The following is a 19,382-nucleotide window of genomic DNA, read 5'->3' as shown; positions in this document are numbered from 1 at the left end:
CTTGCAGCAAAATCATCTGCAATAATTTCAGATTTTCACCTTAGAATATAAGAAAATAAGAAGTAGGAACAGGAGTAGGCTATCTGGCCCATCGAGCCTGTTCCAATATTAAATAAGATTATGGCTGATATTTTTGTGGAGTCAGCTCCACTTACCCACCCACTCACCATAATCCTTAATTCCTTCAACTGTTCAAAAATCTGATATATCTTTGCCTTAAAAGTATGAGGTAGTCTCAAACAACCAGGCAGGGAATTCCATTTGGATGAAAAAGTTTCTCCGCAAGTCAGTTCTAAATCTTTTCCCCCTTATTTTGAAGCTATGCTCCCTAGTTCTATATCTATTCCCTTCATAATTTTATGTTTTGATAAGAATCCCCCCTCATTCTATTAACTTCCAATGAACATAGTCCCAGTCTACTCAATTTTCCGCAAAAGCCAACCTTCTCAACTCTGGAATCAACCTAGTAAACCTCCTCCAGACCCCTCCAGTACCAGCACATCCTTTCTGAAATAAGGAGACCTTGGATGTCAACTTCTTCAGACTGCCTTAAGTCTTGCCATTCTGCAGGACTCATTAGCTTCAAACCACTGCTTACTGACAAGATACCCCTTCACAGAACATCTTCCCTTGTTAACCTACCAAATGTACCTGGTGCTACTTCTAACAAAAACATACTACCCTTTGTTCAAAAAAAAATCTCCTTCCATTCCAAATTCTTAGCCGTATATGTGTTCACTCAAAAATGATCCAGGTCTCCTGGTTAGCACAGGAGGCCATTCAGACCATCACGTGCGGCACGGTGGCTCAGTGGTTAGCACTGCTGCCTCAACGCTAGGGACCCGGGTTCGATTCCCACCTTGGGCAACTGTCTGTGTGCAGTTTGCACATTCTCCATGTGGCTGTGTGGATTTCCTCTAGATGCTTCGGTTTCCTCCCACAATCCAAAGATGTACAGGTCAGGTGAATTGGCCACGCTAAATTGCCCATCATGTTAGGTGCATTAGTCAGGGGTAAATATACGGTAGGGGAATGGGTCTGAGTAGGTTACTCTTCAGAGGGTTGGGGTTGACTTGTTGGGCCGAAGAGCCTATTTCCATCCTGTAGGGAATCTAATCTAATATGCGTGCCGATTCTTTGAATGAGTTAATTAGTCTAAATGTCCTGTCCTCACCAAATTACCATCAAAACTTATCGTTATATGCATATCCTTGTTACTTTCAAATTATTATGGATTCAGCTTACAACATCATTGCTATTGTACATATTGCATCCTAATATTTTTGTTAAAAAAGGTCTCCTTTCATTCATTGCCGTGATCATTTTTTATGCTCTAATGCTGTTTCATTCGCTAATGGAGAAATACTGTTTTACCAATTAACCTAATCAAATCTATCATAATTTCAATCATCACTTTCAGATTCACAACCTATTTTGTCTCTTCACACAATTATAGCCTCTAACTTCATCTAAACGTATCTTTAGCAATACTCCCTAGTCCTGGATGATTTTAAAAATACGATGCTCAAAACAATGTTATATCTGCATCCTAAGTTTCATACTTCATGTTCTAATTACATTCCAATCAATAGTTTTTGTAGGTTTAGCAAGGCATAAATGTTAGTCTTTGATGCCCTGCCCCCCCAAAAATCTCGTCATCCTCGAAGTTCAATGTTCCCTGCATAACTCATCTTAGATACAGTTCGACCATTTCACGAATCATTTTCTGCATCCAACTTGTCTCTCTATTCCCAAATCATCCCAAAGTAATAGCGAATTATACAAAAATTCAATATAATACAAAATATTTGTGCATAGAGTTGCACTTGCTGATTTTAATTGCCTAATCTACTCTACACAAAGGGTATGAATGTTTCCAAATAAAATAGTTCCAACAAGATTGAGGAATCATCCTTCTCTAACAAGCCCTCCAGTTCTCTCTGAACAATTTGATGCAGCAGGACAAAATTTTAAATGTTGACTTTAAATAATTCCAGCACATTACATTCAGCAATGTGTGTTTCATAACAATCCCCACAACTTTATAACATTAAAACATGTAATTTATAGAAGTTCATTGTGTTCAGTTGGATGGAAGTGCTGATAAATTCCTTCACCAAAAAGCCAATGGCGAACAAGACATAAATGCAGATTTCCTAGAAAGAACATACCTCTATCTCTGGATTAAAACCTTTAAAAGACATTCGGCCAAACAACATTTCTTCACAAGGCACAAAGCTCTTTTCTTCAATAATGTGACTCCTGAAACACATTAACAATTTAGCAGAATTAGCTACTGAAGAAAACATTTGAGAGTTTGGAAAATACTAGATTATTTAATTGACAGAAGTCAAAGGTAATTGTTCTGATTTGTACCATGGCAAGTTTGCTGAAAAATTACACATTGGCTTTGCACAAAAAGAAAGTGCGTAACACTTAACATTTAAATTCCAAATCTGAAGTTCTTACAGCTTGGTTGGATAACAGTGGGGTAGCAGGGTGGATGAGCTAATGACAATGGCACCATGCTGCAAGCAGCTATTCAATTGAGGGGATCAAAAAGTAGAATAATTGTAGTAGAGGTCAATGTAGTGAGAGGATTGACACTGCAGTAAACAGCAAGAGCCTAGATGATTGTGCTGCCAGCTCAGCATCAGGGTTCAGGACATTTGCTCAGGATTTAAAACTAATTTAGTGGGTGTCAAGGATACATCACGTGTGCTCCACATAGATACAAGAGACATAGGCAAGTCAAGGATTGATGCTCTGAATAGTTTGAGTAACTAGGCACCATAATAAAAAGTGGCTGTGGTAGCGAGTTTGTTTCACGACATGGTTGAAGAGCTTCAGAGCAGAGGAAATGACCTGGGAGTTGCAATGGGAGTGGGACTCCCTGAGATTCTTGTAGAGAGAGGAGGAAAACTTCTTCAAGGCAGGCATCCTTGCAAGAGGATTCGCAGTCGGGTTAAAATCAATGAGGTAAAAACAATGACTGCAGATGCTGGAAAGCAAATACTGGATTAGTGGTGCTGGAAGAGCACAGCAGTTCAGGCAGCATCCAACGAGCAGCGAAATCGACGTTTCGGGCAAAAGCCCTTCATCAGGAATAAAGCAAAAAGGACAATTTCAAAAGATAATAATCGTGGGACTATTACCAAGTGCAAATAAGACTGGTGTGGAGTGATTTGGCTCTGATTCGTGGGGTATTGGCACTGGTACTGGGGTAAGTGACATCTTTACCATGGAGTCAATCGATACCTGAACCTTGCTGGTCCAGTGTTCTAGTGAACCAGATAACTTGGAAAACAGAGATGACTTAAAGCTAAAAAGTGTGATAATGATTAAATTTGTCAAGATATTGTGAATCAAAGAGTAGCCAGCATGATAAGAAGGAATAGACAGTACAATTCTAACAGTAAATCAACAGATAAGGTTACAGGTTACAAAAAGGCAATACTGATGGCTCTGTATTTGAATGTCATATTTGAAACTAAACAGATGAATTGATAACAAATAAATATATACATACAATCTGATAGTCATTACAGAGAAATGCCTCAGACTGACAAGGATTATGACTTGAGTATTTAAGTGTAAAGACACATTCAGGAAGGAAGGAAAGCGAGGAAATAAAATGGGGCTGATAACTAATGATATGAGAACAATAGACAAGGAATACTCGAGGTAAGAAAGGACATTGCCAGTTCTTGGCAATGATGCACAGTCTCCTTAACTGTTACCATACAGTAAGATGGGGAAAGTGAGGACTGCAGATGCTGGAGATTAGAGCTGAAAAATGTGTTGCTGGAAAAGCACAGCAGGTCAGGCAGCATCAAAGGAGCAGGAGAATCGACATTTTGGGCATAAGCCTGAAGATTCCTGAAGAAGGGCTTATGCCTGAAACGTCGATTCTCCTGCTCCTTTGATGCTGTCTGACCTGCTGCGCTTTTCCAGCAACACATTTTTCAGCCCATACAGTAAGATGGCATATAAAAGAAATAATAATAGGAACTCTCCAGAAAAACTATATGATAGGGGACTTTTATTCTACATATAAACTCGAAAAATCAGATTGGTACACATAACTTAAATGAGAGTTCATAGGATGATTTCAGGATAGCTTCTTAAAACAGTGTATCTGGATCCAAACAGACAGCAGGTTACATTAGATCGGGAATTGTACAATGAGATGGGGTGAATGAAAGACCACACAATGAAAGCACTTTTAGACAGCAGTGATCATAACATATTGAATTTAACACTCAGCTTGAGGGAGAAAAGAGTGGGTCCAAAACTAATATTGTAACCTTAAATAAGGGCAATTATGAGGGCATGAAAGGAGAACAAGCTGAAGTAGATTAGGGTTGGTCAATAGAGATGTAGTTACAACATGTAAATAGATATTCAAATAGATACATTCCTGAGATTTAAAAAAATTACCAAATTAAGTCTGTACCATCTAAATTTAAATAAACCACCACTTATACTTTAAAATCGCTGAGTTCCTACATTGTTAAATGAAGTAACTGAAACAAAACGCATTTAAAAATATAAAATGAAATTACATTCTGTAAGACTGTTAAGAGTCACAAGAGACCACCTAATGGCAGAAGTCAGTCAATGCAGCTAAATGTTCAGGGCTACCGACACTGACTGCCAACCGCAATTAAATAGCCCCCAGGGCCTCAGTTCATATTAAGAAGAGAATCAAAAGCCCAGCAGTAGAAGTAGCAGTGAAGGGAAGACTGTTCCTACCTAGAGATTTCATGTCAATGTCTAGAATATGGTGGTGGTGGATAGCAAGACCCAGGTGAGAGCAAGAGAGCAGGAAGTGATGCCTGGATGTAGCCAATTGGGAGACAAGATAAGAGGGAGACAAAGCTGTAAAACAAGGCCAGGGTGATACAGAAAAAAAAAGAGTTGAGGCAAAAGTGCTTGCCCAAGCCCAGAACAAAGGGGAGAGGATATTTGGAATGCAGGCAGTTCAATAGAGGCCTTTGATTTATATACTGGTGTATAGGTCGAGTTTTGAAGACATTTTTAGGCTGAAATTGGGGGTTGACACAATGATATATGCAAGGTATCGTTGAAGGGGATGAAATTCATGCTTGGCATAAGCCAAAAAATGGACAAACAAGAGCCAGATTTCTATATAAAATAATAAACAACAAAAGGAAAAAGAACTATAAATATTTATCTACAAAATAGCTGTCTCTATTCTGCTTGCAATGGTAAAGCGGTACTGTCATACCGTATTCCAATTACCAGTACCGTACAGTGCATGTAGGTATACACATATGTACAAACACTAATAGGCATACCAGCAGGTGGTCAGGCCATCTACTGGGGGTATTTGTACAACACACAATTCATGAAGAAAAGCAGAGGAGTAAAAACAAAAAATGTTTCATAGTATTTTAAGAAAAGACCGCATGAAACTGTTAACAATATACAATAAACACTACGTCAAAAACTGATATTCACAGCAAAACACTCTTCGCACCATCTACCACAAATATTATGGGATAGCTACTTAAAACAGAAGTTACCAGTACATGCAAAAGTCCATAAGAATCCTTCAAATTCACTGTCCTCGTCAGTTGCACCACTGAATAATTTATTTCAGTCATCTGGGTAAAGTGTATCATTGTATGGATCAGCTTCATCTGCACTCTCAAGGGGATCATCAGTTGATTTGTCATCACTTCCGTCTGACCATAAAAAGCCATCCTTTGTACCAGCTAAAGCATGAGAAATTGCACATTTCTTTTTGAAGGCTTTCACAATAATTGCAGTTTTCATCTCTTTCCAAGACTCAACAATCCACTCACATACAGTTGAAAGTAATGGAATGTGCACGTTGCCACCCTTTGTGAAGCCTTTTTATTTCCCCTTCTTGAATCCAAGTGTCCCATTTGTTCCGTACTAAGTCCTTAAACGGTTTATTGATGTTAAAATCTAGTGGCTGCACCACGCTCGTAAGGCCTCCAGGAATCATTGCAACGTTAGTATCGTTAGCGCGAAGTTCATTGATAACACTTTTCACTCTGTGTGATCTGAACATATCCCAAACCAGTTCAGTTTTTTCCTTTCTAAGTCCTGCTCGCAAATTCCAGACCTCCCTAATCCAAGTTTTGCTGACAACTTCATCCATCCACCCTTTTTCATGGACGAGGATAACAATGCCTTTCGTAAATTTCTATTTGGGCAAAGTTTTCCGCTTAAAAATCACCATAGACTTTAACTTTGTTCCATCTGCCATACAACCAAGTACCACAGTGTTTTGACTCCTTTCATGGCCAGTAGTCTTAACCAAAACTGTTTTTGCTCCAATCTGGTTCACAGCTCTGTTCCCTGGCATATCAAAGTTCATGGGGGTTCCATCCATATTGCAGATGCATGTCAGACTGTACTAGTTTTTCTTCCAATTTCTGATCACAAAGCGATGGAATTCAATTAATGATTAAGTTCTGTTAGTAGATGTTGGACAATCTTGGTTTTCTGTCTAAGCATTAAATCTACCTTTTCATAAACCTACTGCACCATCCACAGCACACTGGCTTTGAAATCACTGAATCATCTTTTATCGCTTCATTTGTGGCACGTATTCTGGTACATTGTCAAGACACTATGCTTCCGTTCTGACGACTCTGAATTACCCAGTCAGCAATCCTTTCTTCTAGTTGTAGCCACTTGTTCAGCTTTCCTTGTTTAGCATTCTTCGGTTTTGGCATAGCCTTTAATTGTGTGGCTTTTTTCCCCACAATCTCGGACAAGTTTTTCAGAAACACAGAACTCTCTTGCTGCTATGCTATTGTTGTTCTTCTCTGTGACTTCAATAACTTTTAGTTTAAACTGTATTGTATACTTGTTTTTTCATGATGCCATTTTGTCAGAAACATTTGGGTAGTTTTACAGCAAATTCAAGGACAACTATACGTGACACTAACTTCTAAGAAACTGACGCAACAGCGGGAAGACGGCTGTTGTCGAGGGCTGCTATAAAGATCCGTAGATATTTGCATACACAAGTCAAATATAGTATGTAAATATTACATAATACACGCACTGTGTGTGTGTAAGTGCCTGTAGGTATATACTATCAACATTCAATTTAACAATTTGAAAATCACATGGCGCAAACATATACTGGTGCGCGTAACAGGTGATGACAAAGGTATTGAATCAAAAATGTGTATTTGAATTAAAAATGTGCAATCATGCCCTTTAAGGCTGCATATAGGGTCAGGAAGAAATCCTTGGAAAACTAGGGTCAACTTACACATGAGGTATATGAAAAATACCAGATTTTTTGGCCAAAAACAAGGGATCGACTATGGTCGACCTATACACAAATATATATGGTATGTTGACAATGGTTGTCAACAAAGCATTCAAACAATGTTAAACCAAAAGATGTGAAACAAAAATGTCAGCAAATTACATTACAATGAAATAACATTAAACAAAGGAATGTTAAATGAAGACAACACTTTGTTGAGACAATAATTAAACTCAATAAATAATTTCAAACACATTGAGAAGCAAGTTATGATGCTACTTTTAATAACTGAAATTCAGAATTTGGGTGTGGTTGCATTAACTTCTACATAATAATTTGACGGACATGTCAGCAGGTAATTGAAAAGAGAAAAAGTGGACCAATAATGTGAAAAACAGCCAATTTCACAAGATGAACTTACACAGGACATTTTACCCAACAGAGAGGTGAACTCAGGCATAGATAAAGTTAGTTTGGCGTTTTTTAAAAAAAAAGAGGCTTTTGAATGAAATTAAACTGAAAAAGTAATCTCAACAGAGACCTTCAAACAACAAAACTAGAGTTTGGAAGGACTGGTCTTTGATTATGAAGCAGAAGATGATAAGTACAACTCGTAATGCTCAGTTGAATGTGTGAAGCTCAGTATCAGTAGGAGAGATTGGGACAGGGTTGGCATTTCCATGTATAAAACTTAATTCTCTCAAAGTGCCAATGTAGACAAATAAAATTTTCATAGAAAGGTCACCAGAAATTTTTTTTTTATCAATAGGGATGCAGAGTACAACAGCAAAGTTCTTGTGGTACTGAAATTTACACAAACCGTTGGTTCAACTATAGCTAGGGTATTGTCCACAGCTTTGGGAGCTCTACAATAGAAAGGACATTAAATGTAGAGTCCACTTAGCATAAATTCTATATGGCAGTAGCAGCAATAAAAAAAATGAAATGGTACAATTATTCCCACAGGAGCGTTGGGATTTTTAAATTATGACATTTTGAAAGTTTTGTATTCATATATGATCTTCCGCATGTTCAGGAAAAACTAAAGCACATTAAAGACAAGGAAATAACCTTTTTGAAGTGCAGTTACTGTTGTAAGGAAGAAAGTGCATTTCTAGATGCTGTTAAAGGGATAAACATTTGCCAAAATACCAAAGACAGTTTCACAACTCTACTTTGAGCTAGTGTTATTAGAACTTTTATTTGTACCTCAGAGACCAACCTCTGGGCATCCTAGCAGATGTCTCCTTCCCAATTTGTATGCTTTGTATCTCCATTTTCAGAGCCATAATAGTGTACAAGATTATTCAGTTGATTGAGTCCATGGCGACTCCCGATACAGCAAACCAACTGGTCTCCTTTGTTTGTTCTATCTTTGCAGCACTGCAAGTTAATTTCTCTCAAATGCCCAGACAATTTCCTTCTGAAATCATTAATCATCGCTGATTCCAGCAGTCTTGTAAACAATGAGTTCTTGTTTTTTGCTATGTATAAAATTCCACCTCAGATCATCCCTGCAGCTTTTGTCCAAAACCTTAAAGCTGTGTCCTGTCATCTTTGTATCATCAGCTAATGGAACAGATTTTTTTTGTCTACCTTGTCCGATCTTGTGATGATCTGTGTAGCTCTATTAAATCCAATCTCAATCTTCTTTGCTACATCTTTTTCAAACTAATCCTTTAACTGAAATCTCTCAGTCGTGGAGCTTTTCTAGCAAATCTTCTGTCCTATCAAGGACCGTCACTGCCTTTGATAAATCATGTCACAGAATGTGATTTGATTTTGAACCAAAAATATTCCTGGCCATGTTTTGTAATTTATTAAAGTCTATTACTAATAACTAGTGCTTTAAGAACAAGATGCAAGTTTGAAATGAATAAAGGAACAGAGATGGAACATTGTGCAAAGCATACAAACTGGGAAGGAGACATCTGCTAGGATCTCCAAAAAATAAAGAATATCAGTTGGAAGCAGATAACTGTGCATTGATTTTGTCTTTGGTCAACTTGCATATTGTTTTCCAATTCTGTTTTAGTTGTACTCATCACCCATCTATATGCTCATTATTTGTGACCTTATGTACCAGTTTCAAGTCAATTATGGCCACTTTACAGATGAATAGTACTTACAGAAAATACAACAGAAGATGACATTTAACCTTTGGGATTTTGCTCAAGGGAAATAATAAATTTATAATTAACTCGGTGTTATTAAATAACTTTCAAGCAGGGTTCTCCCCTCCAACGCTTCCACTTACATCCTCATTCTTATTCTTTGGTTCCAGTGCTCTGACTACATTTAAAGTCATTTAACTTTATCCAGATAACCTTATCAAATGCAAATGTCACAGGTGAACTTGCATTCACGCCTTTAGGCTATTGGAAGTAAAGCTCTTTCTAAGGCACAGACAGAAAAAAATGCTACATTTATATTACAGGAAGCATGCTGCATGGCAATTTCCACAGCTGGTGGTTTTATCATCATTCTGTAATTTTGTCTTTAACCATGGCCCCAGATAGTTAAAGAAGGATAAAGTAAAGTATATAAAAAGGAGGTTAGATGAACAATTTCTTCTTATTATTGGATATATTGGATTTTCTTGATCTACTTTAAGTTTTCTAATGTACTCCTTTTGAAAGGACAGTATATCTATGTGACTTTTAAAAGTTCTTTGAAGAATACCTTTTCATCACACACCACAGCTTATATCATTTAGCTTAATAAATCTGGGTAAACTTCTTACTCCTCTCCAAAGGTTCATATCGTTACACAGAACAGCCCTCAGGTCATTCGATGCATTCCACACAACATTTAGAAAGGGGTGAGGACATTGGTCACAGGCCCTCGCAACATTCTGGTTGTAATGCTGCCACACAGACCCCCTCTATCCAAGCTGTTCAAGTACAGCTGCAACACTGGCATCTACCCAATAATGTGGAAAATTACAGACATGTATGTGGCTCACAGAAATGAGGACAATTCCAACCCCACTTTGTATCTAAAGGGTAAGAATACAAAGTGACAAAACAAGTCCACATTTTGATTACTGAATTCATTTTGAAGCATTTAGGAAGGATATACTGGCCTTGGACGGAATATACAATGTACCTTAATCAGGATGATATCCAAATTCCAAGGGTTAATTTGTGAGAAGGGATTTTAAAAGCTAGGAATAAAAACAGTAAATGTTGAAAATACTCAGTAGGTCAGGTGATACTTAATAGGTCAGGTGATGTCTGCAGACAGTGTAACAAAGTTAACATGTTAGGCCAATGATCTTTTATTCCTCAGATGGAAGGACTGACATATGAGGAAAGACTGGAACGACTGGGCTTGTACTTGCTGGAATTTAGAAGAGTAAGGGGTGAATCTCATAGAAACATATGAAATCCTGATGGGACTGGACAGAATAGATACAGGAAGAATATTCTTGATGTTGAAGAAGTCCAGGACGAGAAGTCACAATTTAAGAATAAGGGGTAAGCCATTCAGGACTGAGAGGAGGAAGAATTTCTTCACTCAGAATTGTAAACTTGTGCAATTCTCTCCTACAGAAAGCTGTTGGGGCCAATTCATTAAATATATTCAAGAGGGAGCTGAACATGGCTGTTGCAGCTAAAGGAATCAAGGGTATGGAGAGAAAGCAGGCATCGGATACTGAAATTTCATGATCAACCATAATCATATTGCATGGTCATGTAGGCTCAAAGATCCAAATGGCCTACTCATGTACCTATTTTCTATATTTTCATGTTAACAGAATTTATTTTTCAAATTTCCTGCACCTGTAGTTTCTTATTTCCACTCCCATTCCACCAGAAACATGCTAAAACACATAGAAGCTAGGGTCAGACTCTTTAGAATTTAAGAGGTTACTTGATCAATGTTTTCAACGGATTCAGTGGAACAGGTACTGTGGAGACAAAGGAGCTTTTTGATTGGTTATGGACGATGCCACCTTTTCAAGCGTGCATCCAAAGCACAGTAGGAAATGTGCTGCATGTGGAACAAACAGAACATGTAGAAGCATGAGCTCTTTCAAATGTGCAATCTTGAAGCAATCCCACTGTAAAAAAATGTCAGCTGTTCATGATAAACAGAAAATGCAGGGAATTTAGAATGAGCAGATAGAGACAAAATTAAGAGGCGTATCTTTTAGAAGTGAGGTTAACAAACAATTCTACAAAGGATGGTCAACCTTTTGAACACTTTTCCACAAAACAACAAATAAATGGTTAATTAATTCTTCATTTTAAATCCAAGATTGCTAATCTCTTTGGAATGGAAACTAAACAATGTAAACAAAGGTTCCTGGGTTAGATCAAAAATCAGTCATGTCTGTTAAATAAGGGTCTAAATGGCATCATGGTGTAGTTTTGGTTTGATTTGATTTATTGTTATCACATGGACCTAGGTACAATGAAAAATTTTGCCTTGCGAGCAATATAAACATCAGAGCAAACAAGGTCATTCAAATCACAGGGTCCTTAAACAGAGCGGGGTATACAAGGTTACAACTGCAGAAGGGGTGCACAAAAGCAAGTCAATATTTTGATTTGAAATTAGAGAGGTTCATTCAGTAGTCTAATAACAGAACGGAAGAAGCTGTTCTTGAACCTGTTAATATGTGTGTGCAAGTTTCTGTGCCTTCAGCCTGATGGAAGAGATTGGAAGACAGTATTATCGGGCTGAGAAGGGTCTTTAGTGATGTTGGCAGCCTTTTTGTGGCAACAAGAAGCATAGTTGGAGTCCATGGAAGATTAGCTTCTGCAATGGTCTGTGCTGTGCAAACTACTTTCTGTAATTTCTTACAATCCTGGGCAGAGCAGTTGCCATACCAAGCCATTCTATGGTGCATCTGTTAAAGTTGATGAGGGTTATTATGGACATGCCCAATTCCTTAAGCCTCCTGAGGAACAGGCGTTGTTGTGCATTTGTGGCTGTTGCATCTATGTGGGAGATTCAGGACAAATTGTTGGTTATTGTCACTCCTAGGAAATTGACACTGTTGACTCTCTCCATCTCAGCTCCATTGAAGTCGATGGGAGTGTGCTTTCCTCCTTTCCTTCTGAAGTCAATTATCAGATCTTTTGTTTGGCTGACACTGAAAGAGAAATTGTTATCATTATGCTATGACACCAAGCACTCTATCTCCTTCCTGTATTCTTTTTGATATCCGGCCTTCAATGGTGGTGTCATCAGCAAACGTACAGATGGGATTTGTTTGAATTTCAGCTACACAGTCATGAGTATACAGGGAGTACAGTAGGGGGCTGAATACGCATCCTTGCGGTGTTGAGGATTATCGTGGAGGTGGTGCTGTTGTCTATCTTCACTGATCGCAGTTTGCGGGTCAGGAAGCTGAGGATCTAGTTGCAGAGAGCAGACTAGAGACTTAGGTCTTCGAGTTTGGTGATTAATCTTGAAGGAAATACGGCATTGAAGGCAGAGCTGCAGTCCATGAGCAGGAGCATGACATAGGGTGTCCTTGTTCCAAGGATGAGTGTAGGGCTAGGGAAATGGCATCCCCTGTAGACCTGTTTCAGGGGACCGAGGCGGGCTGGGAGGTTAGAGTTGATGTGGGCCAAGATTAATCTGTTAAAGCACTTCATGCTTATGGAAGTCCAAGCCATTGGACAGTAGTCATTGAGGCACATAGTGTGTATTTTCTTTGCTACTGGGGTGGTGGTGGTCTTCTTACGCAGATGGGGACTTCAGATTGTAGCAAGGAGAGGTTAAAGATATCAGCGAATTCTTCCGCTAGCTGGCCTGCACAGGATCTGCAGGCTCTGTCCGGCTCAATCATTTTTCTCTGATTTACTCTCAAAGAGATCGATCTGACATCTGTAGCAGTGGCCGAGGGGACAGGTGCATCCTGCACCGTCAGGGCAGGCGACACTATGCGATTGGCATTCTGCTCATAGCGAGGAAAGCATTGAGTGCATGAGGGAGGGATGTGTTTTAGTTACTAATCAACTTATGCTCTTTTAGTTTACTTCCAATCATCAATACAACAACGGTATGAATTTTATCAAGCATATACATATCCTCCAAAAGACTGTTTACCACCGCCTTCTCAAGAACAGGCAATAAATGCTTATCAACAATGCTCACATCACATGAACAAAATAACAAAAATTTTATTATCGATGGGTTTCATCAGAACCAGTTTCAAACTTCATTACAATTTAAACATGTACACAGGAGCTAAATTCCAGACATGAAATGGATATAACTGCCCGCATCAAGGCAGTTAACTACACTACTGTGACTTCATAGGATAAGGAGAATCAAGGAAAAAAATAACTCCAACAGCTGGGAGTCACCTCTGGCAAGAAAGAAAATTCTTGTTGGTTAACCTCGATTTTCCTACTCAATAATATTGAGGCTCTACTTTTATCACAGGGACTAAAGTGCCTCTGGAAGGCACACCAGTTCAGAGTAACTGGGCAAACACAACTCAAGCTAGCCTTGCCAATGATATTCCTGTCTACAATGGTAGACAGGGAAAAGCCCTGAAGAAGGGCTTATGCCCGAAATGTCGATTCTCCTGCTCCTCGGATACTGCCTGGCCTGCTGTGTTTTTCCAGCACATTTTTCAACTCTGGTCTCCAGCATCTGCAGTTCTCACTTTCTCCTACAATGGTATTTACACTGGTCTCTGATTCATCAACAACAAACTGCATTTATATAGCATCTTTAATGCAGCAAAATATTCAAAGAACTTCATAAGAATGGTGTGCAAAGCTCAACAGAGTTTTGAAAACAAGGTTGAGAATTTTGAAATTGCCGGACCAGGAAGCAATAAATCAACCAGCAGAGAGTTGATGGGTGAACAAATGTGGGACAAGATAGGACATAGGCAGCAGAAGTTTGGATGAAATGATTACAAAGCAATGTAAGCCAAACAAATGTGAGGCCAGCTAACAGCAAACTGGAAAATTCAGGTCTTGAGCAAACAAAGGCAAGAATGATCATTTTAGTTGTAGATAGACTAGGGTCAAGGTTCCAAGTTAAAAGTATCCCTGAAAGTAATGGACAGGTTTTTAGTGTTCATTTACTAATATTAGAAAGATCTGTATCATTTTCCATTGAAACGTGGAAGAATGTCTGCAATCTAATAGATCTAGGACACATGCCTTATTTTAGAAATAATGATATTTTCCAATTAATTATGACACAAGGTGTATCTCACATTAATCACAAATCATCAGGCAAACTTCAAACTGACACATTTTCATTAATTGTGTTAATTATTTCTAAACAGGATTAATTTAGCTGCTTTTAAATAGTAATAATTTGCACTTATATAGCTCTTTTAATTTCGTCAAATCTTTCAAAGTGCTTCACAGGAGTATGACTAGACAAAAAATGTACATCAGACTAAAAATGAACATATGAGAATGAGAAGGGAAGAGAGAGCAAGAAAGGGAGAACAAGAGATGAGACACAGAGCTTAATGATCAAAACTATTGAGAGTTTGGTCAATAATAGCACAGTTTTGAAAATCAGGAGTGTGCAAGTGGTCAGAAAATCAGAGGGTTGTTTGTCTGAAAAAGGTTTCAGAGATGGGCAATGCCAACTGCTTAACGACAATTATGGATGGCACTAAATATGGCCAAGCCAGCAATCATCATATCCAGCAAAAGAACACATGGAATACAGGGAGAACGGGCAATGTCGATACAGAATTGGCTCCAAAGTAGGAGACAGAGGATGCTGGTAGAGGGTTGCTTCACAGACTGGAGGCCCGTGACCAGCAATGTGGCATAAGGATCAATGCTGGGTCCACTGTTTTTCGTCATTTATAAATGATTTGGATATTAAGATAGGAGGTTAGTAAGCTTGCTGAAGACATCAAAATCAATCGTGCAATGGACAGCCAAGAACATTACCTCAGAGTACAATGGGCAGATGGAGTTTCCTTTCAATAAATGTGGGGTACTGCATTTTGGAAAGACAAATCAGGGCAGGACTTAATGCCAAGGTCCTGGAAAGTGTTGCTGAACAAAGAGACCTTGGACTTCAGCTTAATACTTTCTTGAAAGTAGAGTTCCAGATACACAGCACAGTCTAGGCAGCCTTTATTAGTAAGTGCATTGAATATCGGAGTTGGGAGGACATTGGTTAGGCCACTTTTAGAATTTACATGTAATCATGAGCAGCATAGATAGGATAGGGTGAATAGCCAAGGTCTTTTCCCCAGGTTAGCGGATTCCAAAAACTAGAGGGCATAGGTTTCATTGACTGAATGATTGATTTATTGTCACGTGCACCAAAGTATAATGAAAACCTCTGTTTACAAGTTTACAAGCAGTACCGGCAGATCATAGTAAGCAAGGATACACAAAATAAAAGATTTAGACAGAGGCATACAGGTTACATTGCACAGGGCATACAAGAGAGATCAACGTTAGCAAGGTCAGCATTATTGGAGGCCAGAGAGCCCATTCAAAAAAGGTCATTCCACTATAATGCGCGTTTCATCAGCCTGAATTGGTTGTTTAGCGATTGATGTATTGTGAACATTGTACTAAATGGGTATAATGATTCTGTATTAGCAATCTTCTACAGTGCGAGGCTACAGAGGAACACAGCTGTCATGTTATAGCAGAACAACTTGTCATCTAATAACGGCCGGGAAGATGCTATTCCTCAACCTGTTAGTATGCTCTGCATGTTCTGCCTGATGGAAAAGGTTGAAGAAGATCATTACCGGGTGTGAAGGGTCTTTGATGATATTGGTAACTCTTCCATGGCAGTTTGGTTCCTGTGATGGCCTGCGCTGTGCACACCACCTTCTGCAGTTTCTTATGATCCTGGGCAGAGCAGTAGCCATACCAGGCTGTTATGCATCCGGACAATATGCTCACAATGGTACATGCGTAGAAGTTGGTGATGGTCCTTCTGGACATACAACATTTTGCTGAGCTGCCTGAGGAAGAAGAGGTGTTGTTGCGCTTTTTTGACCATCATGTCTACATGGCAAGTCCAGGACAGGTTGTCAGTTATCATCACACTGAGGAACTTGATACTGTCCACCCTCTCAACTCAGCTCCGTTGATGTTGATGGGGGGTGTGTTTGCCTCCTTTCTTTCTGAAGAGAACGATCAATTCTTTAGTTTTGCCGACGTTGAGAGAAAGGTTGTTCTCACTGCACCATGTCACCAAGCCCTCTATCTCCATTCAGCATTTTGACGTGTCATTGTTAGATATCCGTCTTATTATGGTGATGTCATTGGCAAACTTGCAGATGGCATTCATTTGGAATTTCGCAACACAGTCTTGTGTGTAAAGGGAGTACAGTATGGACTGAGGACGCATTCTTGGAGGGCTCCAGTGTTGAGTATTATTGTGGAGGAGGTGCAGATATTTGCCTTCACTGATTGTGATTTGTGGGTGAGAAAACTGAGAAGCCAGTTGCAGAGGGCAGAGCCGAGACCAAGATCACAGAGTAGACGAGTGGGGAAAGATTTAAAAGGGATTGATGGAGTAACTTTTTCATGCAGAGGGTGGTGCATGTATGAAATGAGCTGCCAGAGGAAACGATGGAGGCTGGTACAATTACAATATTTAAAAGGCATAGAGTCATAGAGATGCACAGAATGGAAACAGACCCTTCGGTCCAACCTGTCCATGTCGACCAGATAACCCAACCTAAACTAGTCCCACCTGCCAGCACCTGGCTCATATCCCTCCAAACCCTTCCTATTCATATACCCATCCAAATGCCTCTTAAAATGTTGCAATTGTACCAGCATCCATCACATCCTCTGGCAGCTCATTCCATACACGTACTACCCTCTGCGTGAAAAAGTTGCCCCTTAGATCTTTTTCATACCCTCGAACCCTAAAATGATGCCCTCTAGTTCTGGACTGGCCCAATCCAGGGAAGAGACTTTGTCTATTTATCCTATCCATGCTCCTCATAATTTTGTAAACCTCAGCCTCCGACGCTCCAGGGAAAACAGCCCCAGCCTGAACAGCCTCTCCCGATGGCTCAAATCCTCCAATCCTGGCAACATCCTTTAAAATCTTTTCTGAACCCTTTCAAGTTTCACAACATCTTTCTGATAGGAAAGAGACCAGAATTGCACGCAATATTCCAGCAGTGGCCTAACCAATGTCCTGTACAGCCGCAACATGACCTCCCAACTCCTGTACTCAATATTCTGACCAATAAAGGAAAGCATACCAAACGCCTTCTTCACTATCCTATCTATCTGCGACTCCACTTTCAAGGAGCTATTAACTTGCACTCCAAGGTCTCTTTGTTCAGCAACACTCTCTCGGACCTTACCATTAAGAGTATAAGTCCTGCTAAGATTTGCTTTCCCAAAATGCAGCACCTCACATTTAGTTGAATTAAACTCCACCTGCCACTTCTCAGCCCACTGGCCCATCTGGTCCAGATCCTGTTGTAATCTGAGGTAACCTTCTTCGCTGTCCACTATACCTCCAATTTTGGTGTCATCTGCAAACTTACAAGCTGTACCTCCTATGTGCACATCCAAATCATTTATGTAAATGACAAAAAGTAGAGGATCCAGCACCGATCCTTGTGGCACTCCACTGGTCGCAGGCCTCCAGTCTGAAAAACAACCCTCCACCACCACCCTCTGTCTTCTACCTTTGAGCTAGTTCTCTGTTCAAATGGCTAGTTCTCCCTTTATTCCATGAGATCTAACCTTGCTGATCAGTCTCCCATAGGGAACCTTGTCGAACGCCTTACTGAAGTCCATATAGATCAGATCTACTGCTCTGCCCTCATCAATCTTCTTTGTTACTTCCTCAAAAAGTTTGTGAGACATGATTTTCCACGCACAAAGCAATGTTGACTATCCCAAATCAGTCCTTACCTTTCCAAATACATGTACATCCTGTCCCTCAGGATTCCCTCCAACAACTTGCCAACCACCGAGGTCAGGCTCACTGGCCTATAGTTGTTTGGCTTGTCTTTACCACCCTTCTTAAACAGTGGCACCACGTTTGCCAACCTCCACTCTTCCGGCACCTCACCCATGACTATTGATGATACAAATATCTCAGCAAGAGGCCCAGCAATCAAATTTCTAGCTTCCCAGAGTTCTCGGGTACACCTGATCAGGTCCTCGGGATTTATCCACCTTTAACCGTTTCAAGACATCCAGCACTTCCTCCTCTGTAATCTGGACATTTTGCAAGATGTCACCATCTATTTCCCTACAGTCTATATCTTCCATATCCTTTTCCACAGTAAATACTGATGCAAAATATTCATTTAGTATCTCCATTTTCTGTGGCTCCAAACAAAGGCCGCCTTGCTGATCATTGAGGGGCCCTATTCTCTCCCTAGTTATCCTCTTGTCCTTAATATATTTGTAAAAACCCTTTGGATTCTCCTTAATTCTATTTGCCAATGCTATCTCATGTCTCTTTTTTGCCCTCCTGATTTCCGTCTTAAGTATACTCCTACTTCCTTTATACTTTTCTAAGGATTCACTCGATCTATCCTGTCTATACCTAACATATGCTTCCTTCTTTTTCTTAGCCAAATCCTCAATTTCTTTAGTCATCCAGCATTCCCTATACCTACTAGCCTTCCCTTTCACCCTGACAGGAATATATTTTCTCTGGATTCATGTTATCTCATTTCTGAAGACTTCCCATTTGCCAGCTGTCCCTTTACCTGCAATCAGGTTTCGAAAGTTCTTGCCCAATACCGTCAAAATTGGCCTTTCTCCAATTTAGAACTTCAACTTTTAGATCTGGTCTATCCTTTTCCATCACTATTTTAAAATGAATAGAATTATGGTCGCTGGCCCCAAAGTGCTCCCCTACTGACACCTCAGTCACCTGCCCTGCCTTATTTCCCAAGAGTAGGTCAAGTTTTGCACCTTCTCTAGTAGGTACATCCACATACTGAATCAGAAAATTGTCTTGTACGCACTTAAGAAGTTCCTCTCCATCTAAACCTTTAACACTATGGCAGTCCCTGTCGATGTTTGGAAAGTTAAAATCCCCTACCATATCCACCTTATTATTCTTACAGATAGCTGAGATCTCCTTACAAGTTTGTTTCTCAATTTCCCTCTGACCATTGTGGGGTCTATAATACAAT

At 39.6% G+C, this 19,382-nt stretch overlaps 1 protein-coding gene across 1 annotated transcript in view; it reads right to left on the bottom strand.

The window, feature by feature from the left end:
• Window positions 1–19,382, bottom strand: part of mphosph6 (M-phase phosphoprotein 6) — a 53,310-nt gene that overhangs the window by 12,302 nt on the left and 21,626 nt on the right. The window contains exon 3 of the mRNA XM_072595948.1: window positions 2,172–2,262. Within this exon, the coding sequence (XP_072452049.1) occupies window positions 2,172–2,262 (91 nt within the window). The remainder of the gene's footprint in view (window positions 1–2,171; window positions 2,263–19,382) is intronic.

The sequence above is a fragment of the Chiloscyllium punctatum genome, chromosome 26 (genome assembly GCF_047496795.1).
Source record: "Chiloscyllium punctatum isolate Juve2018m chromosome 26, sChiPun1.3, whole genome shotgun sequence".
In the NCBI taxonomy this organism is placed as follows: Eukaryota; Metazoa; Chordata; class Chondrichthyes; order Orectolobiformes; family Hemiscylliidae; genus Chiloscyllium; species Chiloscyllium punctatum.
This window is presented reverse-complemented; position numbering and strand designations above follow the sequence as displayed.